This window comes from Eschrichtius robustus, chromosome 16 (genome assembly GCF_028021215.1).
Source record: "Eschrichtius robustus isolate mEscRob2 chromosome 16, mEscRob2.pri, whole genome shotgun sequence".
Lineage (NCBI taxonomy): Eukaryota > Metazoa > Chordata > Mammalia > Artiodactyla > Eschrichtiidae > Eschrichtius > Eschrichtius robustus.
In genome coordinates, this window is record NC_090839.1 from 14,518,004 (window position 1) to 14,540,067 (window position 22,064).

At 46.0% G+C, this 22,064-nt stretch overlaps 1 protein-coding gene across 3 annotated transcripts in view; it reads left to right on the top strand.

Moving 5' to 3' along the window:
* Positions 1 to 22,064, top strand: part of SLC13A3 (solute carrier family 13 member 3) — a 77,415-nt gene that overhangs the window by 46,498 nt on the left and 8,853 nt on the right. For all 3 annotated transcript variants that reach the window (XM_068525291.1, XM_068525289.1, XM_068525290.1), the window contains 5 exons: positions 697 to 822; positions 5,163 to 5,258; positions 6,233 to 6,337; positions 10,702 to 10,799; positions 16,227 to 16,339. In XM_068525291.1, the coding sequence (XP_068381392.1) occupies positions 697 to 822; positions 5,163 to 5,258; positions 6,233 to 6,337; positions 10,702 to 10,799; positions 16,227 to 16,339 (538 nt within the window). The remainder of the gene's footprint in view (positions 1 to 696; positions 823 to 5,162; positions 5,259 to 6,232; positions 6,338 to 10,701; positions 10,800 to 16,226; positions 16,340 to 22,064) is intronic.

The following is a 22,064-nucleotide window of genomic DNA, read 5'->3' on the forward strand; positions in this document are numbered from 1 at the left end:
TAGTCTCCTCCATTATCAGGAAGCACCAGCAAAGGGGCAGTTGACTGGGAGGACAAAGCAGAGTGTTGGGTATTAGTTCTTGCTGGAGCACATCCCCAGGGCTGGACAGGAAAGACGTGGGCTCTGGGGGCCTCAGGGGCTGTTCCTGATTTGGGGGTTGGGGAGAATGAGAGGGCATTTGCTATCAGAGGGTTTTTAGGCTGCCTGTCTGCTCTGATGTGAGCAAGGCTTTGTTCCAACTTGAAAAGAAGTTAAGGGGAAAATGCCGGAGCTGTAAGTAAAAGTATCAAACATGAAGGATTTTGAGTAAAGTGCACGCAAATTACATGCAAATCATATACAACATTTAATTGCACAAGCTAGGACCTTCTGGTCAGGAAGGAGGGTATTTGAAAGGAATATGGGGTTAACGTGGGGTTCTGAATCCCCGTCGGGGAACCTGGGGAGACAGGGAAATGGCTGCCCTGAATGTTCTCCTTGGCCTTTGCTCCCCAGATACATTTTATTAGTTTATTCTGATCATGCACGATATAGACACATTATAGAACACTCAGAAAATACAGAAAAAGAAATTTGAACAACGTTCAATCCCACTGTTAATACTGAGCATACTTCCTTTAGTTTTCCTCTGTAAGTATATGTGCATCCATCGGCGTGGCTGACCCCGGCGGGCTCTCACCTCCCTCTTTTCTCCAGTTTCTTCCCACAGTGCGACGTGGTGAATTTCGGCTCCTGGTTCATCTTCGCCTTCCCTCTCATGCTGATGTTCCTGTTGGTGGCCTGGCTCTGGATCTCCTTCCTGTATGGAGGGATAACCCTGAGGTACCCAGGTGTTTCACCTGAGCTTTGCGGCGGGATGAACCGTGCTCAGTAGCGAGTGGCCTTCCTAAGTCGTTACAGTTTCATGTCAGATGTGGTGCCTGTAGTCCTCCTCGCCTCCCAGGGATGTGGGGATTGCAGGTGGTGTGGGAACTCGCCTGCTAAGCCCAGGCCCTCAGTGAATGTCGCTCACCATCAATAATTACTAATAGTGTTGTTACTTAAGTAAGGTACACACTCATATCAGAGGAGAAGATGTGTAGCGTTTCCCATTTCACGGGACCTCAGTACAGGAGAGAGTCTGGGGGGTCATGAGGACAAGGTATCAAATAACATTGACTCAGACAGTGAGAAAAATATTCCTTTATCGACTCATGTAGAATCGATCTGCTTATGTTGGGGAGAAAGTCTCAGTAGGGTGAGGAAAAACTTTAACTCTCTAACCTTTCCAAATTAGCCTTTTAAAAAAGAAAGAGCAAACCTCAGGCCCAGAGACTAAAGCCAGCAGTGGTATCTAGCCACTTTGCTTTGCTTTCATGTCTTTATTTTCGTGGGTACTTTCTATGTATGACAAGTGATTCTTGTTTTCTACATACGGGAGCCGTAGAAAGTTTTCCATTTAAATACATTTCTTTAATTAGAATGCTGTGTCTAGTTGGAGGAAAATATTAAGGAAACATGAGCCCTGTGGTATGTGGCTATAGGAACATTTGTGAAAGTAGGTTATGAATGCCTGGAGTTTGGGGAATACTAAAAATAGGAGCTGCAGCTCAGGGCTGGGGTAGCAGGCATGTCATAAAGTCATTCTCTGACTCAGTCCCCTCACCTCTCTGGGCCTTAATTTTTCTCATCTGTAAAATGGGCCCGGTAAGAGCTACTCCGGATCAAAGAGATGTGAAAACACCTTGAGAATAGAAAGGCTCTGATCGTGGTGTTCCTTGATCCCTCAGAGCAGAAACTCAGGGTTCAAAGCCCAGCTTAGCCGAGAGAAGCAAGCCCAGACATTGGACTCAGATAAACCAGACTTCACATCATGGTTCTGCGTGACCTTGAGCAACTCTGTCACCTCCCTGAGCCTTTACTTCTTTAATTTCTTCACTTGTAGATGGGGGATAATAATGAGCTACAGCTAAAATAAAGTCTAAATGAGGGAGAGTGCGAAAACTGCCCAGTGCTGAGCCTGAAACAGAGCCCCTTTCTCCTGTCTGCCTGTTCCTTGGACATCTGCAATACTTGGTCTCGGAGGAGGCTGTGATGAAGAAAATGCAGGTGGAGGGAAGCCCAGTGAGAGAGGTGTTTCTGGGTGGGTAGCAGGAAAGGTTCCGGCCAATCCCGTGACACCGCCTTCCCTCAGCAAGTATCCACCGAGCATCTGCTACGTGCCTGATGCTGTCACAGGTGCTGAGGATGCAGCCCCTGGGCAAGGCTGAGGCGTTCCTGCCCTTGGGGAGCTTGCAGTCCAGGTCGGGGGAGACAGACAGTGAACGGCTAATCAAAGCAGAAATACCAGTCATGATTAGTGCTGGGAGGGAAATGGTTGGTGAGATCTGAGGGTGCACGCTAGAGGGCTCTCACCTTACTGGCAGGGCAGGAGAGCTTCCTTGGGAAAGTGCGTTTTGAGCAGGAATAGGAAGAGTGAATAGATTAACTCAGTAAAGGGAGAGAAGGAGATCGGGGTGACGAAGAGCATTCCGGGCAGATAGAACAATGAGTGCAAAGGCCCCCAGGCCAGAGGTAGCCAGGGGTCTCCTGGAAATGAAAAAAGTTACAGGGACTGAGTTCAGGGTGTGAGGGAGATTTGTGGGCAATGGGGCAAAATGACCAACTGGGCATGATTTTACCTCCCCCCGCCTCACCCCGACCCAGGGACTTTTGGCAACGTCTGGAGACATTTTGGTTGTCACAGCCGAGGAAGTACTACTGGGGTCCATGCGGTAGAGGCCAGAGATGCTGCGAAACATTCTACAATATACAAGTCAACGCCCTATACCAAAGAATTATCCCACCCCACAACAAAGAATGATCCTGCCCCAATATTGTCAAGAGCTCCAAGACTGAGAAACCCTGGGTTAGATCACTGAGGGCCTTGTGGGCCATGGATCTTCATAAAAAAGAACCGTCGCGAGTTTTTAAAGAAGCGTTTATTTGTTTAATTTGGATAAGCAACACATACACACGGTTCAAAAATCAAAAACAATACAAAGAGGTATGCAGTGAGAATTCTTCCCAACCATGCCTTCGATTACCCAGTCACCCAATACGTCCCCCCCAAACAGGTATCCACTGTTATTGGTTTCTCGGGTAATCTTTCAGAGCTTCCGTTAGCAAATACAAGCAGATACTGTATGTTTTCTGGCGACTGGTCTCCCTGACAGATACCATTTTGTATAGTAACAGGTATTTTTGTAAGGTAGATTTCCATAGGAGGGATCTCTTTTCTTTTCTTTCTTTTTTTAATTAACTTATTTATTTTTGGCTGCGTTGGGTCTTTGTTGCTGCGCGCGGGCTTTTCTCTAGTTGCGTCGACCAGGGGCTACTCTTCGTTGCGGTGCGCCGGCTTCTCATTGGGATGGCTTCTTTTGTTGCGGAGCACAGGCTCTAGGCACGTGGGCTCGGTAGTTGTGGCTCACCGGCTCTAGAGCGGAGGCTCAGTAGTTGTGGCTCACGGGTCACGGGCTTCAGTAATTGTGGCTCGCGGGCTCTAGAGTGCAGGCTCAGTAGTTGTGGCTCACGGGCTTAGCTGCTCCGTGGCTTGTGGGATCTTCCCAGACCAGGGCTCAAACCCGTGTCCCCTGCATTGGCAGGCGGATTCTCAACCACTGCGCCACCAGGGAAGCCCCATAGGAGGGATTTCTGGGTCAGAGAATAAACACTTTATTTTAATAGATATTGTCGAGTCGTTCTCCATAGGAATTGCACTAATTTGTTCCCCCATTTACAATGTATAAGAGTGCCTGTTTCCATGCAGCAAAGTGGATTTTTGCCAATCTGATAAGAGAAAAATAATTTGCATTTATTTTAGAAGTAATTTTGAGAAACTTTTCTTATTGAGGAGCAATATGAAAACTTTTCATATATTCATGGGTGACCCTGGTATTTCCTTTCCTGTGAATTGTTAAACTGTGTGTTTATATCCTTTGTACATTTAAAAAATTGATTGTTGGTCTTGGTTTTATTGATTTTGAGTACTCTTTCTATATTAAAAGATTAGTGCTTATTTTGAGTATGAGTTGCAAATATTTTTTCCTGATTTTTTTTACTTTCCTTATAGTGCTTTCTTTCATGCAGAATTTTTTAGAAACATTTTATGTAGATGAATTTATCAATCTTTTCTTATGTGGCTTCTGAACTTTCAATTACAGTTAGAAAGGTCTTCCCATTATAGGAGTTATAAAAGAATAATTCCATGTTTTCTTCTAGTATTTTAATATTTTTTATGTTTAAATTTTTTTATCTATTTGGAGCTTATCCTTAGGATGCAGTGTAAGGACCCAACCTTGGGGTACAGGTTTGGATCCAACTTTTTTTTTGTTCCAGTTGGCCATCCAGTTGTCCTGATACCATTTACTGACACACAGACATTTTTCATTTTAATGAAGTCAATTTATCTATTTTTGGTTGCTTGTGCTTTTCGTATCATGTCTAAGAAATATTTGCCTAATCTGAAGCCATGAAAATTTACCCTTATGTTTTCTTCGAAAAAATGTTACAGGTCTAGCTCTTCTTCTATTTAGGTCTTTGATCCATTTTGAGTTAAATTTTGTATGTGGTATGAGGTAGGGGTCCATGTTCATCCTCTTGCATGTGGCTATCCAGTTGTCTTAGCACCATTTGATGAAAGACTATTCTTTCCCCATTGAATGGTGTTGGTACCCTTATCAAAAATCAATTGACCGTAGAAATGTGGGTTTATTTCTGGACTCTCAATTCGATTCCATTGATCTGTATGTCTAACATCAATGACTGAATAGGTCATCTTTTCTACACCAAGCTGGGATACCAACTTTATCATAGATTAAATCCCCATTTATGGTTTTGTCTATTTCTGGACTTTCTATTTTATTTCCTTGGTTTGTCTGTTTATTCATGAGTCTGTTTGACCCCCTAGAGGATTTTAAACCTGGGAGCCATATGATCAGATTCACATTTTTAAAAGACTATCCAGGCTATAGGTGGGCAGAACAGATTTTAGAAAGGGAACATAGAGGCAGGCAGACCACTCAGCAGGCTGTTGCAGAGTCTCCAAAACAGAGATAGTGAGACCTGGCCAGATGGTGGTGGGGTAGGTGAGACGTTAGTTAGACTGCAGTGGCCACTCCTAACCTCCCCACTTTCTGTTTCAGGGGCTGGAGGAAGAAGAAATCTGAGATCAGAAGTGATGCAGAAAATAGGGCTCGAGCCATGATTCAGGAGGAATTCCAGAACCTGGGGCCCATCAAGTACGTGGCACAGAGGTCCTCAGGGTGGGGAGAGAGCCAGGTACTAGACTTTCAGGAGAGCTACCTCTTGGCTTAATCCCTGACCCCCTTGGAGACTGAGTCCCAGGGGGATTTCAGGACCAGTGGCCTGGGAGCCTAGAGATGGAGTGTAGGGAGATGACTTACACAGTCAGCTCTTGCCCTGTCACTGGGGTAGATACCCTGAGGACCAGTAAGCCTCTCAGGTTGAACTTGGAGGGGGAACCTGTCACCTTCCCGCCTAATGCACACTTTCCTTCCTGGTTCATGGAATACCCGATGCTGCCTTGGGTGGCTTCCAGAACCTTGTTTAGCGCGTATTTCTCACATAGTGAAAATAACTAAGAGTTAGCAGGCCTTCACACAAGGTCTGACTCTGCCACTAATTTCTTGTGTAGCCTTGGGCAAGGCACTAACCCTCTCTGGGCCCTGCTCCCTGATCTGTGAAATGGGCACATTGGGTAGATATTTGCTCCAACATTCAGGGATTCTCTCTTTCTGCCTCTGTCTACCCCTCTCTCCATGTCTGTCCCTCTCTGTCTGTCCCCCTCTGTATGTATGACTGTTCCTCTCTCTTTGCCTAACTCTCTGTTTCTGTCGGTTTCCTTTCTCTCTGCTTTTCTGACTCTGTCTCTGTTTCACTTTCTTTTCCTCTCTGGATTGTCCCTAGGACTCTGGGAAATTCCCAGTGGGAAGGATATGAATGGTTTGTGGGGAGGGGTGCCTGATGCTCATGAAGGATCCTAGGGCAGCATGGGAGCCCCAGGAAAGGAATCACTTACACCTGGGGCACCACTCCCCTTACTCTCCGGACGACCTGGGGAGTGAACTACTTCCAGCTTTCAGAGATAGGGCCTGGCCCAGTCACACCCAGTGGGCCCCTGCCCGAGGGCTTCCTGTGCTGTGGTCTGGCCACAGCCCACGGTCACCATGGTGTCTGCATCTCTGTGCCACAGGTTTGCTGAACAGGCCGTGTTCATCCTTTTCTGCATATTCGCCATCCTCCTCTTCTCCCGGGACCCGAAGTTCATCCCTGGCTGGGCCAGCCTCTTCACCCCTGGGTGAGACTCTGGGGACCCATGGGATGGAGTTCAACAGGGAAGACTCGGGGCTGGGCCGCCGGAGCTGAGGAGGCAGTGCAGCTGGGGAGAACTGGGCTAGGTTTCCACCTTTCATTCCGTGTAATTATTAACAGTTCCTTCTTTTGCCCTCAAAAGAGTTTAGGTTTGGATGATAAAACATTTAGGGTCTCATGTGTTACGAGCTTTGCGTTTGGAATCAGACAGAACTGGGTTCGAATGCCAGCTCCACCACTTACAAACTGTGCAACCCTGAGCACATCATTCATTCATTCATTCACTCAAACAACTTTTACTGAGCACCTATTTTGTGTTAAACATTACGCCAGAGCTGGGGACAGAGATAAAAACAAATAGACAACAAAATAACTGCAAATTGTAATGAGTGCTATGAAAGGAGGAGTGAGAGGGTTATATTATAAAAGAATGGAGTGGGGGGCATTGACTTTGGATAGTTCTGGAAAGAACCAAAATTTAGGAAGAGTAAAAATTAGAGACACACTGGGAATATCTACTAAAAGCCTGAGGTGGAAATCAACATTTGAAGAACTGAAAGAAGCCCAGTGTAACCAGGGCCTGGTGGGAGGGAGGAAAATTGGCAGACATGTGACTGGAAGGGCAGGTGAGGACCAGACCATGAAGGGTCTTGTTGGACATGCTAAGAGTTTTGGTCTTGTTTTTTTTTTTTTTTTTTTAATGGGAGATCAGTAGCAAGCTATTGGAGGGTTTTAAGGCACTTAACCTCTCTGTGCTTCAGCATTCTCATCTGTAAAATGGCGTTGTAAATAGTCCAATTTTCATTGAATTGTTCTAAGGAGCAGTGAGTTAATACATGTCAAGTGATTAGAAGGGCACCTAGAAAGAGCTCAATCAAATGTTAGCTGTATTTATTAGGGAATGGATAGTGGGGGCAAAATATAGGTGGGGAGAACAGTTAGGAGCTATACCACCACCTAGATGATCCCAGCGGTCGTCAAACCAAGGCTCATGGACCAAATCTGGTCCACCGCTTGTTTTTGAATTTTTTAAAGTGTTTTTAAGTGGCTAGGGGAAAGTCAAAAGACAAATAACATTTTGTGGCACATGAACATTATATGAAATTCAAATTTCAGTATCTACAAATAAAGTTTTATTGGAACACAGCCACACCTATTCATTTACGTATTGTCTGTGGCTGTTTTCGTGTTGTGTGCCCTTTATAGGAGATGTTTACTGAACCCTGGTTGAGGACGAAGGCTTCGATGGCTTGAATGAAAGTGGTGGCAATGGAGATGGAGCGGACAAGACATATTTCAAAGTTGGAAATGATAGGACTTGCTACTGGGTGGGATTTGGGGACATGAGGGAAAGGAGTACCTGCATAGGTGGGTAGTTGGAGAATAACATTTCTTTAGGGGGTTGGGGCTGGCTTATCAACAATTCCATTTTGGAGTTGTTTTAGATGTGTCAAGTCTAGAATGCCTTTCAAATACTGCAAAGGGTAGTTGGATGCGCAAGCCTGAAGCTCAGAGGAGTCAGGTTGCAGATATAAATCTGGGGGTCACCATATAAATTTCCAATTTAAATCCCTAGGAATTGATGGGCTCAGCCAGGGAAAGCATATAGAAGCGTAGAGAAGACTCTGAGGAACCCCAACATTTAGGAGCTGGGCAGAGAATGATCCCATTAGAGAAAATGGAGAAGAAGCAGTCAGCGAGGTAGGGGGAAACACTGGAGCAACGGACTAGCGCAGGCCAAGAGAGGGGAGTGTTTAAGGAAAGAGTGAGTGGGCAAATATGTCAAATTCTGGTGTGAGTTAGAACACGATTAGATGGAAGATATGTCCTCTGGATTTGGCGAGCTCTGATGATTTTGATCAGCACCATCCAATAGAGATGTAATGTGAACCACAAATGTAACTTTAAATTTTTTAGTAGTCACATAAAAAAGTAAAAAAAAAAAAAAAATACAGATGAAATTAATTTGAATAATGTATTTTATTTAACACTATATCATTTCAATATGTAATCCATATAATAAATTATTGTTGAGCTAGTTTACATTCTTTTTTCCACACTAAATCTTCAAAATCTGATGTGTGTTTTACACTTGCCACATTTAGTCTTGTCACATTTCAAGTGTCCACTAGACACATGTGGCTCATGGCGACCATACTGGATAGAGCAGCCCTACACTCTTCACCCTCTGAGCCTCAGACTCCCCCCACCCCTGGTAAAATGGGGGATATACGTTCCAATTTCATGAGGGTTCTTATGAGGAAGAAACAATATAATATCATGGAGCCAAAGGAAGTGGCTCTTATTACCATTCTTTTATTTTTCCAAAATGTAGGTACTTTGGGGTTTTTTTCAAATGAAAACTGGTGTTATAAACATTCCAACAATAGTGAAAATCACTTAGAACCTCAGTCTCCAGTTCTGATGTACGTCTTTTTTCTGACTTAAAAAATACCTGTCTGGGAACTGTTCTACATCTTGATCGCATTGGTGGTTACAGGACCATATACATTAGGCAAAACTCATTGAACTATATCCTTAAAATGGGTGCATTTTATGGCATGTTAATTATACCTCAATTCAACTAATTTTAAAACACATGCAAACGCACTAAAAAGAAGCCTAGCAAACACAAGAATTTTTTAAACAGAAATGTGATTACAGTAAACATAGTATTTGTTGTTTTTTTAACTTTTTATTGTATATTGGAGTAGAGTTGATTAACGATGTTGTGATAGTTTCAGGTGTACAGCAAAGTGATTCAGTTATACATATACATGAAACATAGTATTTGTGATCTGCTTTTTTCTTTGTTGTTTAGTTACAAAATTATGCTCATTATAAAAAACTCAAACAATGCTAAATTGAAAAAGTAAAAGTTTTCCTTCATTCCCCAGAGATTAGCACAATTAACAGTTTGGTGTATAACATTTCAGGTACACACACACAACCCATATTAATACATACACACATACATATATGTTTACATATAACAAAAAAATGGAAAATACAATAATATGCTCATAGACAACTTGCTATTTCTGACCTACTTCATTCTTTTTAAACAGTGCATTGTAGTCTATAGAATGGGCACATCTTAATTTATTTAACCAATTCCTTTTTGGATCGTGTCCAATACTGCAAATAAAAACTTACTTTTTTTTTTTTTAATTTACAAGGTAACTTGGTTGTATTTCCATGTCAAATGTAACAATTGATATTATCTTTTATCCTTTTTGTGAACAGCTGAGGGGTATTTCATTATATATGTGGTAATACACAATGTATTTAAACATGTCCCTGCTAAAAATCCTCCATTTTTTCTAATCTTATCAATAATGAACATCCCAGTACATAATCTGTGTACAAGAGCCCAATTATTTCCTGAGGATAAATTCCTAGAGGTACAACAACTGGATTAAGGGGTATTCACATGTAAAGTTTTGAAATGTGTTGCCAGCATGTGTTTCTCAACATCCTCATTAGATATTATCACCCTTTTCATGTTTTGCCTGTCTGTTAGCATGTGTTTTGATCTGTATTTCTCTATTACAGTGATATTGACCATCTTTTCCAGTTTCTTGGCTGTTTGAATACTCTTATTCCCAAATATGTGGGCTGAAAGCCCTTTTGTTGGCACTTGGCTCTGTGCTTCATTGAACTGGGAGCCAGATGTATCTGAGTTCAAGGCCATCTCCTCTACAGACTATGGTCTGGCCCTGAGCAAGTTGCTATTGCTCTTGGAGCCTCAGATTCCTCATCTGAAATGGAAGATGCCTGCCCTCAAGGGCTACTTCTGAGACTTCTGTGGGCTTAATGTCTCCATAGGACATGTTGTGGATCCTTGCAAGGTGGTAGTGAGGTTTTGAGGGGCTATGAGGTGGGCTCCATCTGGGCTCTGCTGGTGTGAATGGGCTGCATCTCCATGTACTAAGCTGCCCATCCCAGGAGGAATGCAAGCAGGAGCTGAACAAATACATACAGGACTGTTACAGGAGCCCCAGTTATGGTGATGCATGGGGGTACCATAGACCCCAACCTTCTGTGGCTCTCAGATTCTCCCCTCTTTGATCAAGTCCCTCTTCCTAGGGTCCTTGAAATGGGAGGATAAACATTTGTTTGGCTCAAGCAGAGTCTAAATGCCCCGGGGAGCAGTGGATAAAGAGCTTCTGCATCCATGGGTGGTTGCATCCCTGCTGATTGCAGTGCAGAACAGAATCCGGTGGCCTCCAACAATGTCCCCTTCACTGTGGGCCTAATTCCCTTCGACAAATCCTCATTTGCAAATCTGCCAAACCTTGGCCTGCTGAGATGCCCAGGGTCACATGCTTTGGGGCCTTGTCATTGTAGGTTTATTTCTGATGCTGTCACTGGCGTGTCCATTGTCACCATCTTGTTCTTCTTCCCGTCCCAAAAGCCATCTCTCAAGTGGTGGTTTGACTTTAAAGGTAAGGTGGGCAAGGCTGGGGTGTCGGTGGCCTGGAGCGTGGTAATCAGTGGCCTGAAGGCAGGGCCCACCTGGGACTGACAGCCCTATCGTACTAATCACGTGGTGCTGCTTCTTCCCTTTCCCTGTCTGAGCATTTACCATGTCTGGGTACTCAGTGCTGCCAGAGGTGACAGTCCAGGGCTGGGTTTAGCAATTATAGTCCATGGGCCAAATCCAGCTGGCTGGCTGTTTTTATACAGCCTGTGAGCTAAGAATAATGGCTTCCACATTCTTAAAATGGTTGAAAAGAATCAAAAGAAAAATATTTCATGACTCGTGAACATGGCATGAAATTCAAATTTGTGTCCACAAATAAAATGTTTTTAATTTCTTCAATAAGAGGTTTGCGGACATCTATTAATATTTTCTTTAGTCATATAAGTACCTATACAATAGCCTCGACTTTACCCAGAAAAACTCTGGGCCCAAAGCAGGAGTTGCGAGTCAGTTGCCCAAGGGCCCAGAGATGAAAACCGCAAGCTGGGTTTAAATGGATAGCAAGTGGTGGGGGAACTGAGGCAAAACTGGCTATAGGCATTCAAATTCAGCCTCAGGGAATCACTGAGCCCTCCACACCAAACTGCCTGTAGGCTGGCCTTCAGATCACCAATCTGTGACCCCACCGGAATTCCAGCCGGTGTCTGCAGAGGAAGGTGCCAACACCTGCCACCTGTGACAGAGGCTGTGACTGGCCCATCTCCATCTGGGGCAGTGAGATGAGCTCTGGACCAGGAGTCAGGAACTAGGGGGTCGTGATCCAACTATCTTCTATTGTTGGAAAAAAATAGCATATTACACAGGACAGCTCCAGTTTTCAGGAGGAGTGGGGTTTTGTGTGTGTGCAGTATGGCATACGGACCAGTAGGGAGCCGATTTCCCAGGGACGCACAGACAGTTACTGTAGCAGAGCTGGACCTCGAGGAGGCTAGCCCTGGGTCCGAGGGGGCTTAGGGTGTGGCCCCTGAGGCTCTGCCACTGAACGGGGTTCAGTTATTCTCTTCCTCTCTGCTTCTCTGTCTTGCGGCCAGCCGGCATTCCTCACCATCCACTCTCGGTATCATTTCTTGGTCTGTTCAGAGTTTCTACTGCTTCTGAGTTTTGGCATCTTGGTGGCTTCTGCTTCATCCTAGTTGCCGCTTCACTGTAACTCCTGTTCCCTGGTGGGGTGGCGCCCTCTCCTTCACATTACCTAATCCCACCGCTCCTGCTACTTCCTGCCTCCTGTTTCTGTCTCTCGAAGCATCGAGTCCCACACACCTTCTGCTTCCTCGTAGCAGCTACTCTCTTAAAGGGTTTACTCCTTCTCCAGGTGTGTCTGCTGCCTCCGAGCCACTGCCTCCTCACGGTACCTATTTCCTCATACGTTCTGCTTCCTCAGAACTCAGCCCACTCACGGCCTCCATATCACCCGGCCCTCTCTCTCTGTCCGCTCTTGCATCTTCAGTTATCACTTCTCTTCACCGAGTTGTCGCTCTACTTCCTACTGATGCTTCTGAGAGTCAGAAACTGCTTGGTCCAGCTTGTTCTTATAAAAGCAGATCGCTTCCTACTGTGTCACCTCGTAGCGTCATAGTTTCCTGGCCAGCCTGTGGCCTGGCTGCTCTAGATCAGGTACCCAGCCATGGTTCTGTCACCCGTGGGTGGGCTCATAAGGCCCAGAGCTTCCTCTCAGCTGGGACTGTGGGGAGGGCACTATGGCATAGATGTGCGGAATCCCAGCTGTGTTACGAATTTGCTGGGTGACTTTGAGAAAGTTCCTATACCCTCTGGGCCTTGCTTTCCCAGTTAGGAAGTGAGTGGGGCCCTTAGTCACTTTTCACCCCTGGCTTTAGCAGTTCTCTAGGACATGTCCAAACTCAAACGCCACATAACATTTTTGTGTGCCGCTGATTGGATGCAGGAGAATGTGTTTGGTGAAACTTGGCCCTCCCTGTCCATCTCTCCTTTCACATTTTTGAAACAGAGGAGTTTCTGTATTACAAGGAAAACAGCAGCAGAGGATGATCGTAATTGGCAAGACCTTCAGTGTCAGAGCCTGGTGGGATCTGTGGAAGACAGCCAAGCCCATGTCCAAATAAAGGGGGCAGCTGTTACTCAGTCTCCCCTGACTGTCACTGTGTAGGAAAGCACGACTAGTTTTGCCAGATTTGCTGATTTTTTAAGAGAAGCAAAGAATCTGGAATTTTATGAAATCTCCCTGATTTTAAACTTTGGCAACTAACACTGGAAAACGAATACTACGTGGGCCCATCCAGTAGTGTTAAAACACATCTCTAGGTTGGATCTGGCCCATGGAGTGTAGCATCCTGCCTCAGCTGAGGGTTCTTTGAACTGGAGTTTTCAGTGTTGCCCAGTGGGTGGGGAGAGGGAATTCCATCCGCACTGCCCATCCTTCGGCAACCAGTGGGCCCGTGCAGACTTGGCTGAAATGATACTTTCTAGTACTCAACACCCGTGTCTTACAGGCAGCCTTAGAGAGTGGTCAGTCAGTTTCCACGGAGAGAAAGTGACTTGATCAAGGTCACACAGCTAGGTAAAAAGAGACAGGAGGTGGAACCCAGACATCCAAGCCAACCTTGATTTTCTTATCTTACCCACTGTCTTCCATTCTTCTATGGATCTGAGTTGCAGTTGCAACTCCCTTTATGGTCAGTCAGCAAGTATTGATGCTCTGCCCACTATGTGCCAGGCATTGTGCTTGTGGTTGAACAATGATGATGATGATGATGATGATGATGTTGATGATGATGATGAGGATGATGTGGATGGTGATGTGGATGGTGAGGAGGAGGAAGAGGAGGTGGAGGGTGTTGTTGATGAGGAGGAGAATGATGTGGATGATGATGATGAGGATGATGTGGGTGATGATGAGGATGATGTTGATGATGATGATGATGATGATGTGGATGGTGATGTGGATGGCGAGGAGGAGGAAGAGGAGGTGGAGGGTGTTGTTGATGATGATGAGGAGGAGGATGTGGATGATGATGATGATGATGATGATGTGGATGATGATGATGATGATGTGGATGATGATGATGATGATGATGTGGATGTTGAGGATGATGTGGATGGTGATGAGGATGATGATGTGGATGACGATGTGGATGGCGAGGAGGAGGAAGAGGAGGTGGAGGGTGTTGTTGATGAGGAGGAGGAGGATGACCACCATGTGGATGGTGACAGCTTCCATTTCCTCTTTGCCCAACAAGCTCTTCCTCCAGATATCTGCATGGCTCACTCCATCACTCTATTCAGACTCTGTCCTAATGTCACCTCCCCAGAGAAGCCTTCTCTGACTACACCATCTATAAAAGCACCCCTCCTTGGTCACTCTGTCCCTTTCCTGTATTTTCTTTTTCTTCATAGCACATAAAATGTCCCAACATTATACGTTTATTGATTTATCACCTGCCTCACTTATTGGAATGTAAGTTTTCCAATGGGCAGGACTTTGTTTTCGCCACTCCCGTATCCCCAGTGTCTAGAAGAGTGCTCGACACATGGTAGGTCCCCAATATACACTTGTTAAATAAATGACCGAGGACTTGCTCTGGGCCACATCCTGTGCCGAGCCCTTTGCATATATGGGCCCGTGTCATCTTCCCAACTGGCCTCTGAGAAGGTACTGTTGCTCCCTTTTGCAGATGGGGACACTGAGCCTCAGAGAGGTGGAGCCACTAGCGCAAGTCACATAGCCGTATGGCAGAGCCAGGGTTGAATTCTAGTTCCACCTCAAAGCCTGTGCTTTCAGCTACTGCTCTAGAAGGCAGCTGGCATAACGTGGAAGTGAGAAATTTAGACAGAGGCTGCACTTATGAGAAACAGTGACAAGGGCATGGTTGGATGGGAAAATAATAAAGGCAATAACAGCTAACGTTAACGGTAATGACCATATGGTGAGCCGTCTTATAAGCTCTCACCACTTAACTCACTTAACCTGCATTATGTTCAACTCATCTCAGGGCCTTCTGCCTCCGCTGTCCGACCCTGTAAAGTGAGTCGCTTTACTTTTTCAGACCTTGGCTGTCTCTTTAATGAAATGCTATTTTATCGCCTGAAGGCAGAGGGCTGGGCCTCCTGACATCTCCAGCTGCCTCTTCTAGTTCTGCACTTAAATCATACATTATGTTTGGCCCAAGAATCCCCTGGCGGTGTGTGACATCGGAACCGCATGGCTACACCCAAGGGCTGCAAATTCTGTAGGAGGGCCTTTATTAAGTAGCTTTGATTGTCTTTATTATCCAATTATTAACTTTTGTTTTAGAAAACCACGGTGTAAAATTTTGAAAAACACTGAAAAGGGGAAACAAAATATCAATGGGTACTTAACCAGGAACTGTCCTGACAGAGGGCGAACTGCTGTGAATGGGCCAGACCCATCCTCCTCCAGAGAGGCCGCTGGCAGCCCACGGTGAAGAGTGCCAGTTCAAGAGTGCTTATTCGGCACCAGGCACTGGGCTGTGTGTGTTGAATATATTATTCGACAAGTGCTTATGGAGTGACTTCCAGGTGTCAGGCAGGGACACTGGGATATGGCTGCAAACTAAACAGAAACGTCCCTCCACTCACAGCTCCCTCGTTGCTTCATCAGTGCCCACAAGAACCCCCAGGTACTATTATTGTGTCAGGTATTGGCTGAGGATATGGGGGCTTAGAGGCAAGGTCACGTTTCAAGGGCACACAGTGAGCCAGGGTCCAGGAGGATGCTCTCAATGCAGGGATGACAAACTATAGCCCATGGGCCAAATCGGGCCGCCACCCACTCTGTAAATAGAATTTCATGGAAACACTGCCACACCCACGTGTATCCGTTTTGTCTGTGGCGCTTTCATGCTACCGTGGCAGCCTTGCTGCAACAGAGGCCCACAAAGCCTAAATTAGTCACTCTCCAGCTCGCTACAGAAGACATTTGCCGACCCCTTATTCTAACTACTGCAGACATGGCTGCTTTTGAAGAAATACAAATCATCCTGTACTTCCATGGACCAAACATTCCCTTGGTTTCTATTCTCCTGCATTCCCTTCCTCTTTTTTCCCCTCTCTGTACACCTTCAGTTACAAAGAGGGCCTTTTCTCTTGTAAATGAGGGTGAAAGTAGTACTTACCCAGAAGGGCTGTTACGAGATTTAAAGGATGTTCTGCGTGTGGACTGCCCAGTTCCAGAAGATTCTCAAGCTGCATTCTGAGTAGAGCAGATGCCCCAAATCAGACGCTGGAGCCAGATTGTGGCTTCCTGGAGACCCCTGAGTGTCCCCACCAAGATGGGGCTGCTGGGGCCGGTATCCCCTCCTCCGGCTGACTGTCCTGAATGTGTGTTTGGTCCCCTCCCTGCCCCGGGGGGAAGGGTGTCCCCTCCCAGGCTAAGTGCCTTCTCTCTGCCCAGCTCCCAACACAGAGACAGAGCCCTTGCTGACGTGGAAGAAGGCTCAGGACACGGTGCCCTGGAACATCATCCTTCTCCTGGGAGGGGGCTTCGCCATGGCCAAAGGCTGTGAGGTAAGAGCAGCAAGCGGGCTGCAGCCTGGGGAGGCGCGCGCCAGTCCCGGGGCAGCCGCAGAGGGCGCAGACTACACGGGCCCCGCGGGCACCGCAGATTCCCCACCTGCCACATGGGGGTCATCAGAATGGACACCTCACAGCTCCATACTGTGCCTGGCACTGCCCAGAAAGAGAGGAAAAAGGTACGATGGAGAATCGCAAGGAGCTTGCAGTGAGCATTACACTAGTACTACTACTAATATCATGACTAGAGGGCCCTGTGAGCACAGAGGAGTAACACCCTAGCGGGCTCACCCTGTACCAGGCACTGTTCAACGTGCTTTACACATATCGCATTTAAATTTCCCAGCAAGCCTATGAGACAGATGCCATCGTTATCCCCATTCTACAGATTAGGAAACTGAGGCACAGGGAGGTAAAATAACTTGCCTGAGGCCACACAGCTATGTACTCAGGATTAGAATCCAGGTAGTTTGGCTCTAGAGCCTATGCTCTTGACCCCTATGTTAGGTGTTGTGTTACTATTAATGTTATTCTAGAGGGCTCTGTGAGCACAGAGGCAGAGCCGGGACTAGACTGAGGCGAGGGAGGCACTGACAGAGCAGAATTTCTGGAGGCACGCGGTCTCAGCACAGCCAGCCCTGCTCAGAGGAAGTGCAGCTTCAGTGTCCAACATGTGTCATAACATATTATCTCATTGAATCTTCACACTGGCTCTCAGGGTTAGGGAATATTTATTTTTTTTATTTTTTTAATTTTTGGCTGGGTTGGGTCTTTGTTGCTGCACACGGGCTTTCTCGAGTTGCCGTGAGCGGGGGCTACTCTTTGTTGCGGTGCGCGGGCTTCTCGTCACAGTGGCTTCTCTTGTTGCGGAGCACGGGATCTAGGTGCGCGGGCTTCAGTAGTTGTGGCTCTTGGGCTCTAGAGTGCAGGCTCAGTAGTTGTGGCGCACAGGCTTAGTTGCTCTGCAGCATGTGGGATCTTCCCGGACCAGGGCTCGAACCCGTGTCCCCTGCACTGGCAGGCGGATTCTTAACCACTGTGCCACCAGGGAAGTCCCGGGAATATTTTTATACCCATTTGCCAGGTAGAAAAACCGAGGCCTGGAAAAATGAAGCAATTCTCTTAAGGTCATACAGTTGCCCTCTGCTTAAGGGGTGGGGTTCGAACTCCAGTCCGTCTGATTTCAGAGTCCAGCCTCCTAACGGCTCACTCTTGAGAACTTCCCAAGTGCCAGGCACCTCGGGAAGCACTTTGCAAATACTGACTCTGTTAATCTTCAAAGACACAGTTGAAGTAGATACTGTTGCTGTCCTCATTTCCAAGATGAGGAAATGGAGGCAACTCGAGGCTAAACAAGTTGCCTACTTTTGTGCAGCCAGAAGGCAGAGCTGGGATTTGAATCCACAGCTCATGAAGCTGGGCCCCACTCCACCCCTAAATTTCTCCATGTAAGCCGAGGTACTCAAGGCCACAGCCAATTAAGGGTCAATGGGAAATTAAGGTAAAGGAAACCTGAAATTACTTCTCAAATTGCTTACTTTTTAAAATTCAGTCTTGTGTTTGCAAGGCAGAAATAGAGACACAGATGTAGAGAACAAACGTATGGACACCAAGGGGGGAAAGTGGAGTGGGAGGGTGGGATTGGTGGGATGAATAGGGAGATTGGGATTAACATATATACACTAATATGTGTAAAATAGATAACTAATAAGAACCTGCTGTATAAAAATAAATAAATAAAATTCAAAAAAAAGGAAAAGAAAATTAAGTTTTTTAAAAAATTTATTTTATTGAAGTAAAGTTGGTTTACAATGCTGTGTTAATTTCTGCTGTACAGCAAATTGATTCAGTTATATATATATATATATTTATACACATTTGTTTTCAAATTCTTTTCCATTATGGTTTATTACTGGATATTGAATATAGTTCCCTATGCTATACAGTAGGACCTTGTTGTTTATCCATTCTCTATATAATAATATGCATCTTCTAATCCTAACTTCCCAATCCATCCCTCCACCACCCCTCTCCCCCTTGGCAACAAGTCTGTTCTCTATGTCTGTGAGTCTGTTTCTGTTTTGTAAATAAGTTCATTTGTGTCATATTTTAGATTCCACATATAAGTGATATCATATGGTATCTGTCTTTCTCTTTCTGACTTCCTTCACTTAGCATGATAATCTCTAGGTCCATCCATGTTGCTGCAAATGGCATTATAAAATTCAGTTTTAATTATCAGTTTCAAATAGTGTTACAGAAGCCCAGGCTTGGGGATCTGAGTACCTGGATACAAATCCGAGCTATCCTACTCCTTGCTAGGGCCCTTTAGGCAAGTTCCTTAACCCCTCTGGGCACCAGTTTTCTCAGCTCTGAATGGGCTCCAAGTTCTTACTCTATGGGGTTGTTGGGAGTAATGAAAGAAGAGAGTAAATGAAGGGATACACCGCTAATAGGAGCCAAGAGCTCCCTGCGTGTTCTCTCGAAACACTCACTCCATGGTGATTGCGGGTTCAGCTTCCAGGAGGCTGACTCTGAGGCAGGGATTAGTGAGCAGGCATTAGGCTGTGCCCTGTGGAAGGGAGGGAAGGAAGCAGGAGAGGTGAGGAGACTCCGCCCCAGGAGTGGTATAACCTCGGGCAGGACAACTCCCCAGTCTGAGACAGTCCCTCAGGGGCTGACAGTGAAGGCCGTCTGCTGCCCGCACTCCCTGCGCTGGGGTAAAAGGCCTTCAGAGTCCGGAGAGCGGAACCATCACGATATGGACCCCACACCAAGGCCGCACTGAAGGGGGGCTGGGGGGCACATCCAGCTTCTCTACATAGCTACTCTTTTTTTGTGATGTGTGTTTTTATTTTGTTCATTTTTTTCAATAAATGACACATACAAAGGTACAGACTTCAAAAGGAACAAAAGGATGGATGAGCAAAAGTACTGTTTTTGTCTCCATTTTAGGAATCCTGAGGACCAGAGAGGTTAAGTGACTCATGCTAGGGAACACAGCTCATAGGTAACAGAGCTGGGCTTTGAACTTGCATCTGTCTGACTCTTCTCACTATTCTCACTATTGCCTCCTACTGGGGATGTATCAGGGAAGGCTTCTGGGAGGAAGTGGCATGTTAGCCATGGCCTTGAGGAGGCCATGCAATGCAATGGTAGAAAGCATGGGCGGTGGACCCAGACCATCTGGGTTGGAGTCGATCTTTCACCCCTGAGCTGTGTGCCTCCATTTCCTAATCTGTAAAATGGGCATAATAATGGTGCCCATCTCATAGAGTTGTTACACTTATTAAGTGAATTAATACATGTGGAGAACTTAGAACATAGCCAAACATAGTTGTTTATTATGATTAGATATTATGGAAAAGGGGAGGTTCTCGCCCTGAGCAACTCGGTGGAAATGATGCCATTTATCGAGATGATATGAACCTCGCCTCACCCTGAGTCTGACCTGCACCCCAAAGGCTTCTCCAGGCTCAGGGAGTAGTGGACAAAGCCTGGCTCTCAATGGGCCTGGCTGCAGGACCGCTGAGCATGCCGGGAGGCCAGTCTGGCTCCAGGCCCAGCCTTGGGCAGCTGGCCGTGGTTTCTGTTCAAAAAGGACTTTGTGTGACAGCTGCTCCCTCCCCCAACCCCTGCTCGTACCATCCCCCGCCACAGGCGGCCTGCTGTAGGAGGGACCAGAGTGCTCACGGCATGTCCTGCTTCCTAGCCCTGCCCAGTGCCCTCGCCAGGTCACAGCCAGGCCTCCTGGGGCTTAGAGGCCTTTGCACTGGGACTGGACTCCCACCTGCTGGTTCTGAAGGGCTGGAAGCAGATCCCAGTGCTTGCTCTGAGCTTGACCACTTGATGTCCTCACTGCAGGTTTCTCCCGCTGCAAAACTGCCCATATAATTAGACTCTAGTCTGATGGCTTGCCTTGGCCTACACACGACAGCCCCTGCCTACCTTCCTGCTGTCAGCCCTTACCTCTATCCCCTTGTGGGCTCCCCTCCAGTCCCACTGGCCCCTTAGTGTTCCTCAACCACACGACTCATTTGCACCCCAGGACCTTTGCATCTGCTTTCTCTCTGCCGAACGCTCTTGCCTGAGATCTCTGAGTCCTTACCCTCAGGTCTCGGCTCCAAGGCCAGGTCATCAGAGAGACCATCCCTGACCACCCTGTCTAAAGTAGCGTCCGCCCTTCACAGTCACTCTCCCTCTTATCACCCCACTTATTTCCTTTACACCATACCTACCCCCCAAGTTATCCTGTTCATTTGTTTGTTTGTCTATTGGTATCTCTGTTACTAGAATGCAAGCGCCACAAGGGCAGGGACTGTACCTGTCTTATCCATTGCGGTTCTAAGCATCTAGGAAAGTCCTGGTACATAACATGCTCATTTAATAAATATTTGTTGGACAAGACCTACAATATGGGCTGTTTTGAGGACTGATGACATGATGGATGGCAAGTACCTAGCAGAGGGCTGATACAGACCAGGTGCTAAAACCAGCAGCCTATGTCAACCTCGCCACTTTTCCTGTTATTATAATTTTACTGTCTCATAGAAAAAGGTCTTATTCTGACACCTTCATTTATATCTCTTTTAATCTCTACCCACAATAAACTTATCTACAAATATATTCAGTGATACAAGCTTGGTATTAAATCAGGGTGGAACAGACCCTATAGGCAAGTAGAAACATGTGTATTCTCCTGAATCCCTCATTTCCTGCTGGAGAGTTATCTTATTATTATTGTTGTTGCTGTTGTTGTTATTTTATTGACGAGGTAGACTGATGAAGTAAGAGCCAGATCCTGGGCTCAGAATTCCAAACTTATTTGACTTATCTGGGCAAATCACAACCTCTTTGTGCCTCAGTTTCTTCAACCATAAAATATAGATATTTATACTACTTACTTCATGGAGTTGTTTCGAAGATTAATAAGCTAACATTAGCAAAATGCTTAGAAGAGTGCCCAGCACAGAGTGAGCACTATATTAAGTGTTTGTTAAGTTAAATAAATAATAATAAGCCCTGTTCAGTACTTACTATATAGAGGAATCGTTTTTACCTGTACTCATTTAAGCCTCACCACAACCCCTTGAAGAAATCAAGGAACAGAGACGTTCATTAATTTGCCCAATGCCACACAGCTTGTAAGTATTACAATGGTTTGAATGTTCACACATGTGCGTAAAGTCCTCCTTCTTTCCTTTAATCAAATTGACTGGCTCTCTCTACCTAAGAATTCTTATACAGAGTTGTATACACACAGCTGAGCCTATTGTGTTTTATGAGGCTTTAAAAGAGCTTTTCAAGGGTTTTCTATTGAGATTTCAACGTTTTAAAAAAGTATTATTTATTTATGGCTGCATTGGGTCTTCGTTGCTGTGCGCGGGCTTTCTCTAGTTGCGGCGAGCGGGGCTACTCTTCGTTGCGGTGCGCGGGCTTCTCATTGCGGTGGCTTCCCTTGTTGCGGAGCACAGGCTCTAGGCGCACAGGCTCAGTAGTCATGGCTCACAGGCTCTGGCTCACAGGCTCTAGATCGCAGGCTCAGTAGCTGTGGCTGGCGGCTCTAGAGCGCAGGCTCAATAGTTGTGGCACACGGACTTAGTTGCTCCGTGGCATGTGGGATCTTCCTGGACCAGGGATTGAACCCATGTCCCCTGCATTGGCAGGTGGATTCTTATCCACTGCGCCACCAGGGAAGTCCCAGAGATTTTAACTTTAA